Source organism: Kryptolebias marmoratus, linkage group LG21 (assembly GCF_001649575.2).
Source record: "Kryptolebias marmoratus isolate JLee-2015 linkage group LG21, ASM164957v2, whole genome shotgun sequence".
NCBI classification, from domain to species: Eukaryota; Metazoa; Chordata; class Actinopteri; order Cyprinodontiformes; family Rivulidae; genus Kryptolebias; species Kryptolebias marmoratus.
The window spans coordinates 22,880,312-22,888,424 of record NC_051450.1 but is presented as its reverse complement, the minus strand read 5'-3'; the positions used below and the strand labels follow the sequence as shown (position 1 = coordinate 22,888,424).

The window sequence follows — 8,113 nt, the reverse complement described above, 5'->3', positions numbered from 1 at the left end:
ACAGACTGAACACGTTACAGACTGAACACGTCACAGACTGAACACGTTACAAACATGTGTCTGACGTTCTGAAGCTTTGACGTTCTCTCTGTGTTCAGGTGGAGTATAAGAAGAAGTACCAGCAGACCAAGGCTCACTACCACCTGTCTGTGGACACGGCCGAACAGCGCCACCACAAGGAGAACGCCGTGCTGCACAGCCAGGTTCCACGCTCACACAGAAAGGCTTTTATTTTGGTAACTTCCTGCCCTGCTCATCGGCTCTAACGAGCTGCTGTGGCTTCAGGTGAAGTACAGGGAGGAGTACGAGCGCAGCAGAGGTCGCTCCCTGATGGAGTTTGGAGACACGCAGGCATACAAAACATCCAAAGAAGCTCAGAAGATCCAGAGTGAGGTAAAAAATAAAACGAGAACATCTGGATTGTTCCTTTATGTTGAAGGTCATTTAAAGTTTAATGTCACACTACAGGCAGCAGGACACACACCTGATCAGAACTGTTCAGACACTCATAAAGATTCAGTTCAACTACAGATTAACATCTTTTATTTGCATTTTGAAGTTTCTCCAAAGGATTCTTACTGATTTATTATGTCCTGTTTGACCTTCTTATTTTTTTATATTTAAACATTCTCGTCCAGCACTCTCTGTTGGTTGTGTGTCCGTCAGAAGGAGTATCGGAGGGAGTTTGAGGAGCAGGTGAAGGGCAAAGCTCTGCAGGATGTGGATCAGACTCCTGGATACCTGACGGCCCGCCACGCCAGCTTCCTGCTGAGTGAGGTAACAGAAACACGGGACCAAGAAATAAAACCCATCAAAGTATTTTTAATGATAATCACATTTTATAAACCTCTCTGTGTCCCAGATTATGAACTGTCTGTGGCAAATAGATGGGATGAGTTATTTTAGAGCCAAAAGATAGAAAAATATCCATGATTATTTTAAGTGTCCTTGTCTTTTTCTGCAGAAGGAGTACAGGAAGGACCTGGAGCAGGAAGTGAAGGGGCGGGGCTTATCCGGTGTCGGTCTGGAGGAAACACCTGAGCTGCTGAGGGTCAAAAAGGCCACTCAGATCCTGAACCAGGTCAGACGTACTTCTGCTACATTTAGAAACTGAAACAGGTGAGATGTTCACCTGCGAGCCGTCGTTTGTTGGTCTGCAGAGGGAGTACCGCAGGGACCTGGAGACGGACATCCTGGGTAAGGGCATGGAGCTGAGCGCCGACGTCCTGGAGATACAACGGGCCAGGAGGGCCTCGGAGATCCAGAGTCAGGTACCCGGGTCCAGACGGTCTCCTGCAGCTGCTGACCATGTGGAAGTCATGAAACGGACTGTTTGTGTTGCAGACGTCGTACAAACAGACGGATCAGCTGAGAGGAAACTCCTACGGGACTCTGATGGACACACCGGAACTTCTGCACGCGTCCTACCTGAGGGACGTCTACAGTCAGGTCTGAGTGAGGACATCTGTCCCACTTCCTCTGGGTCCTCATCTCTGTCCCCACCTCCTGAGATCCCGTCTCTGTCCCCACCTCCTGAGATCCCGTCTCTGTCCCCACCTCTTGAGACCCGTCTCTCTCTGTGTTTCTGTAGAAGAAGTATAAGGACGAGGCGGAGCAGCTGAAGACTCGGTACAGTCTGGTTTCAGAGACTCCAGAGATGGAGAGAGTCCGGGCCAACCAGAGACACGTCAGCTCTGTGAGACCTCAAACATTTAACTCTGTGTGGTCCAGGTCCCGTCCTCAGAGGACACTGTCCTGCAGGATGGAGATGTTCCCCTGATGAAATGGTTGAAATGCCTCTTTAGTAGATTCCTGTTCAGTTAAATCAGGAAAACATCTAAAACCTGCAGGACGGCCCTGAGGACCAGAACTGGACTTAGTTAGCTCTTTGGTTTTTATTTTGGCGTTGTTAACGCGGCTCTCTGTCGGCCCCTAGCTGCGGTACTCCTGGGACTCCAAGCTGATGAGAGGCCTGATGGCGTCGGTCAGCGAGACGCCAGAGATCGTCCTCGCCAGGGAGAATGCCAAGAAGATCAGCGACGTACGTTTCTGTTCATTTATCGTCGTTATTCCCAGCCAGAGAACCGCTGCGGCTGCGTGACGTCAGGTTCTGTTCAGGTCCAGTACCGAGAGGAAGTGGGTCAAGGTACCGCCGTCATGGACACACCTGAGATGGAGCGAGTCCGACGGAACCAGGAGAACATCAGCTCGGTGAGGACAGAGACCAGGTGGTGAGGCTGGCGTTCTGTTTGCCTAGTGGGTTCTGGTGAGACAGGAGGACTGAGGGCAGAGCCTAATGTGTAGGCGGGGCCTCTGTAGAGCGAGTGTGGTCTCTGTTTCAGCCCCACATCCCGAGTCTTCATGGAGTCATCCCCAACACCAACAGATCACAAGAAGCTTCACGTGCAGGGCGGCGGGCGAAAAGCTTCTTTCATTCCCTTTGATTTCCTGTTTTCCCACCAGGTGAAGTACAAGCAGAGCGCAGCGAAGGCCACCAGCGTTGGAGTGACTCCAGAGGTGGAGCGGGTCAAACAGAACCAGGAGAACATCAGCTCGGCAAGAACACGCCGCGTGCTTTTATTGGTTTAGGTTTTTATTCAAACCAAAGTGGCTCCAGTTTCATCTTAGAGCCAGGTCTCTTTGTTTGGATGGGTAAACATCAGGGGTTAGGGCGGGGCTATAGCGGGACAGAGGGCGGAGCTATAGAGGGACAGAGGGCGGGGCTATAGAGAGACAGAGGGTGGGGCTATAGAGGGACAGAGGGCGGGGCTATAGAGAGACAGAGGGTGGGGCTATAGAGGGACAGAGGGCGGGGCTATAGAGGGACAGAGGGTGGAGCTAGAGAAACAGTGATGTGAGTGGTGATATTAAGAACAGCATCTGTGTTTGAACAGGTGAAGTACCGACGTGGCCTGCAGGAGCTGAGGGGGCGGAGCTGCACCGAGCTGGACACACCTGAGTACAGGCGGGTCAGGAGGACCCAGGACTCGGTCTCCATGGTAGCAACCTGGTTGCCGTGGCTCCCAGCTGCACTGTGGGAGGAGCTAACATGATTGACATGGCACCACGGGTGGGACTGCTGCACAGGAACTAACCCCCACCACCAGGAAACACAGAGGACACACTGTGTGTGTGTGTGTGTGTGTGTGTGTGGCTCACTGACCGAATGCACCCTGGGCTGTGTGTGTGTGTGAGAACTCCTGGTCCTCCTCAGGTCTCTGACTCCTCTCTGTTCGCTCCGTCAGGCCAAATACCACGAGGACTTTGAGCGGACGCGCGGCCGAGGCTTCACGCCAGGATTGGACGACCCTGGCATGGAGCGCTATCAGAGAGCCAATCAGATGATAGGAGAGGCGGCCTACAGCAAAGGGATCCACCCCCAGGCGGTGGAGATGGACAGAAGACCAGGAGGCATCATCGTGGGTCAGTGAACACACGCAGTCTTTAACTCTACCTCACTGGGTTCAGATCTGCAGGAAACGCAGAGAATCAGAACAGATTCATCCAGATGAATGTTGTCGAATTATTCAGTTTGTGCAAATTTAACAGATTCTTTCCTCCCGACTGAAGACCTGAAGGTTTGGAGGACAGATCCAGGCTCCATCTTTGACTTGGACCCTCTGGAGGACAACATTCAGTCCAAAACTCTCCGCAGGATGTCGGGTAGCTCCCCTGAGACGCTTTTAACTCAAGAACAACTAAAACATCTGTTCTCAGACTGGCAGAAAGTTCAGGCTTTAAACTAAAATTTATGTTTTAACTTTTGTGTTGAAAAACTGTTATTAGTTTGGTTTGTTATATTTCCTTTTTATTTATTTTTTAGTGTTTTGAAGCAAAAATCTCACCTTTGGTCACATTTTCTGCAGTAGCCTGATGTAGTTTCCTGATTTATGTTGTCGAACAAGCCAGAGATCATCTTTACTATAATTTATTTATTTACTTTTTTATTAAAAAATAACTCCACAGTCTCCAACAGTAGCTCCTGAAGTCTTTATTTATCAGAACCAGACCTGTATCTTCAGGAATCGATCAGTATTTTATGTGTGGTAGATAAAAAAGTTAATGTGTAATATTATCTTATAAATATTTCAGGCTGAAGTCTCTGATTTGTCTTTGATCTGAAGTTGATTTTGTTTCCTGTCCATGTTGGGGCGTCTCTGCCCTCCGCTGCCCCCTGCTGGCGGCGGCCTGTCAGAGCGTGCAGACCGCAGGCTGAGCAGACAGCACTCCCAGCAGTCTCAGTCTGTCAGCTCGCTGACCTCTGACCTTTGTGACTGCAGCAGCACCGACACTTCTGGTACCTGCTCTTGTGTGTGGGCGTGAAAACGTGCACGAGCACTTTTATAAACGAGTTTAACTCACAGATAAACCCGACTAATTCACCGTGTCTTTGCAGGTTTGAGCACAAGATGGTTTTGTTTTCTGTTTTTACTCGCAGCGAAGGACAGAGTCAAACAGGAAACACGTCTCAGGCTCACTTCCTGTTTGTGTCTGTCTCCCAGCTCCCGTCCTCCCCGGGGCGTACCATCATCATCATCATCATCAGGGCGTCCAGATGCAGCAGCAGCAGTATCACGGCTACATGCATCAGACCAGCATGTCGTCTGTCAGATCCGTCACCTCCCCGCCACACTCAGCCACCACCGTAGGTTTCCTGTAGCTGCAAAATATCACCGATTCTGATATCGCTTTCATTTTAATAATTATAGAAAATAAAGTCGTTTCTTTGAGTTAGAGCCATTCACATAAAAACAATCAAAGAAGCTGGTGGAAAAATCTGAAGATAATTCTCTGAAATGTGATATAATAAACTCAGATATTCTCTTATTGGAAAATCATAAATTTGTAAGAAAAAGTAAAAAAAATTTCTTGATTATATTTATGATAATATCTGATGTTAATTTTAAGGAAAAAAAGTGAAAACCTGGATTAAAGTCTTAAATTTACCATAAAAACAAGACTTTTACTGAGATTAAACTGAGTTTTAAAGAAAAAAGTCCCAAATTTATACAAAAAGACAATAAATGGGAAAAAAACACAAATTTATATTCAATAAAAAAAGCTAAAAAGTGAAGAAAATCAGCTCTACAGAAACTTTATTTCTCTTACCACTGAGAGAATATTCTGGCATCTCTTTAGTCTCAGAAAAGAATTTAAATTTGAATGTTTTATTAAACTAAACCAAATTTAGGAGTTTAATCCTGGAAGTTTGACCCTGAAGAGAAGGTCCGGTGGTTTTTCCTCGGCTCCTTTGGTTGTTTTATTTGGCTCTAAAAAGAAACAACGAGCCGTCGTGCTTCTCGAGGTTTGAGACGAAGCTGAAGCCGTCTGGCTGTCTCTTGGTGTTTCAGCGCGTCTACCGGGCGCTCTACGACTACGCCGCTCAGGACCACGACGAGGTGTCGTTCCGGGACGGCGACGTCATCGTCAACGCTCAGCCCATCGACGAGGGCTGGATGTACGGCACCGTGCAGAGAACCGGGAAGTCCGGGATGCTGCCGGCCAACTACGTGGAATGCTGCAACTGAAGAGGCGGGGCTCAGAGCGAGACGTCCTCTCGGGGTCGTTACGGCGACCGTCTGGGATGTTCTCTGCATTTCACGGGTTTTTACTTCCTGCGGCGACACGACAGCTGATCTGAGAGCTCCACTTCCTGCTTCTTTGAAATAATCTCCAGTTTGTTTGGTTTTTAATCAGCCCAAACCATCAGCCCTCCACCTCTGTGCTCGACAGTGTGAGGGGTCTGTTCTGCAATAAAAGTGGAGATTCTTTTAAATGAGCAGGATCAGCTTCGATTAAAGGACCTCAGAGAAATGAAAGAACGACAGAAATGCAGCGAACGTCTCAGACGGCAGAGATCAGGTCGGTTTGATGAAGGAGGGAGGAAGAGGAGTAGTCAGTGAAATAAACTGTTTAAGGAGGTCATTCAGGGGAAGTTTGAAGTAAAAGTCTGGTGATATTCCTTTTTATTTTTGTATTTTTAGTAATCTGAACGCAGCACATCATTCACCATCCTGTTGATTAAAAATAAAACTCCAGAACGAGTCGAACCGACGGTTTTCAGCTCAGGGATGTTCCAACCGCAGAGAAAACATCCAAAGGTTAAAAGAACTTCATCAAATTCTTCATTCATGATCTTATTTATCATCATCATCATTCATGAAAGGAGCTGCTTTACTAAAACGGATTAATTCAGTAAATCTGTTTTTTAAATAAACGTCAGATTTAAAGCAGCAGATTACAGAAGCTTTAAGTGAAATATATTTATAATTATCTGTAGTTCGACTCCCAGAGGAAATCATAGTTTAATCAGGTTTTCATAAATTCATTTTTTAACTCTGATGCTTCTTTTTCTTTGTTTTCCCAACAAATAAAATGCTTTGTCAAATAAAACGCTGCCCTCTAGTGGACACTCGTGGAGAGAAGGATTGAAGTTTTTATTTTAGATACTTTTAGTGTAAAAAATAAAGTTTGATGAGCTGTTTTAGTTATTTTTAATTCTCAATAAAAGGAGGGTATGCAGACAAAGAGCAGGCTTTAGTTTAGACACGAGCTGCACTGAAAATACATCGTTTTGTTTTGATGTTTGTTATTTTTGTCATGAATTTCTATGCAGCATTTATCAGGAATAAAGTGAAGAATCTGCACTGCTGGAAAATTAAAACATAAGATTAATTTATCGTTTACTAATTAGACATCACTTGTTGTCCAGCTGTCAGTATTTTCAAAAGATTGTTTGAAAAAGATTTCTTAGATATTTTTAGGCTGGAGTGATTTTATCTTTTTATTCACCAGACTTTTACTTTGAAGGAGGAGCAGAAAAACTTCAGTTTATGTTTTTAGGAGATTAAAAATGTGACGGGCAAATTAACAAACAGAAAATTCTTGTTTTATTTCATGTTTGAGAGGCGGCGTACCTCATCAGGAGGGAGGAATAATTCCAGTTTAATCCAGTTTTTATCCTGAGTTTGTTTCCTGTTCAGGTTTTCAGAAGTTAAACTGATCCCAGCTTCAGCACCACTAACCTCCACGTTCACTCGTTTCACTAACACAGTTTTTATCTTTAAAGGTGAATTAAACTTCTGACGTGTCGATAACTCGAACAGAAACGACTCTTATGGACTAAATCCTGAACAGTGGAGGAGATTTCTGTACGTTTTGATACCCGGGCTCTGTCTACGTTGTGGAAAGCCGTGTTTTACTCCTGTACGTTCCCAGTAAGTCGTGTTTTTAAGGTTTCTGTCATTTTAACTGGAAAAGCCTTTTTTATGTTTGATTCATTAAAATTAGATGCAATAGGAAATAATTTACTGATTATTATGTGTTGATTTTGGATAAAAGGCACTTAGTGGTTTTAACATTTTAGGGATTTTTTTTTAACTTAATAGTTTTTATTTCGACACAGATTATAATCATTTTATTTACATTTGATTTGAATTAATTTATCACTTTTGTCATAACTTCAGTGTTTCATGTGAGAGAAATAAAAACGAATGAACTGAAAAAACTTGTCTTAAATGCAGTTTTTTATATTTATTTTTATTTTTTGCTGCATGAAGATAAAATAGTTTATTCACAGACCCATAAAAAACCCTCAGATTGTTTTAATTTATGATTTTCAGTTTAAATCCTTTAATTAAATACATTTAAATAAGTTATTTATTTTATTTAGACCTTATGTACTTAATTATAAGTTTAAATTGTACAAGTTGTAAATCATTAAGTTTAAGTTGAATCATTTGCCGATTTTCAGTTAAGCTCAACACATTTACATGATTTGTATTTTTAGGGTGTAAAATATCTATATTTAAATGAGGAAATTTGATCTTAAACTTCTTTTTTTTCTTGTTTAGGAGACAAAATAAATCTACTTTTTGTTTTCCTGACGTTTTTAAATTTTCTTTAAATTTGAGCTCAGTGTTCAGCTGAAAAATTTTTTATTAGCTAATTTTAGGCAACGATTTTAATAAAAATGTCATTATTTCATTGTGTTGCATTCAAGTCAAACTATGAAAGAACAAATATTACAATTATAACACAGATAGATCATTTTTCGCTCATTTCTGTCTTTGTATAAGTGAAAAATGTATCTTCAGATTCAAATTTATTAAGT

General features: G+C 43.5%; 1 protein-coding gene across 11 annotated transcripts in view; it reads left to right on the top strand.

Moving 5' to 3' along the window:
• The window catches only part of LOC108250945 (LIM zinc-binding domain-containing Nebulette), an 80,331-nt gene extending 72,833 nt beyond the window's left edge, over positions 1–7,498 (top strand). For 2 of the 11 annotated variants that reach the window (XM_037973121.1, XM_037973123.1), the window contains 11 exons: positions 99–203; positions 286–393; positions 667–777; positions 965–1,081; positions 1,161–1,271; positions 1,345–1,449; positions 1,592–1,696; positions 1,937–2,041; positions 2,119–2,211; positions 2,464–2,556; positions 2,895–3,319. In XM_037973121.1, coding sequence (XP_037829049.1) covers positions 99–203; positions 286–393; positions 667–777; positions 965–1,081; positions 1,161–1,271; positions 1,345–1,449; positions 1,592–1,696; positions 1,937–2,041; positions 2,119–2,211; positions 2,464–2,556; positions 2,895–3,053 — 1,212 coding nt within the window. In that variant the 3' untranslated portion in view covers positions 3,054–3,319. Of the gene's footprint in view, positions 1–4; positions 204–285; positions 394–666; positions 778–964; positions 1,082–1,160; positions 1,272–1,344; positions 1,450–1,591; positions 1,697–1,936; positions 2,042–2,118; positions 2,212–2,463; positions 2,557–2,894; positions 3,424–3,549; positions 3,664–4,195; positions 4,298–4,502; positions 4,646–5,351 lie in introns of those variants that run through there. The other 9 variants (XR_005232590.1, XM_025002785.2, XM_037973122.1 and 6 more) reach the window with 9 other exon arrangements.
• Positions 7,499–8,113: the final 615 nt, after the last annotated feature.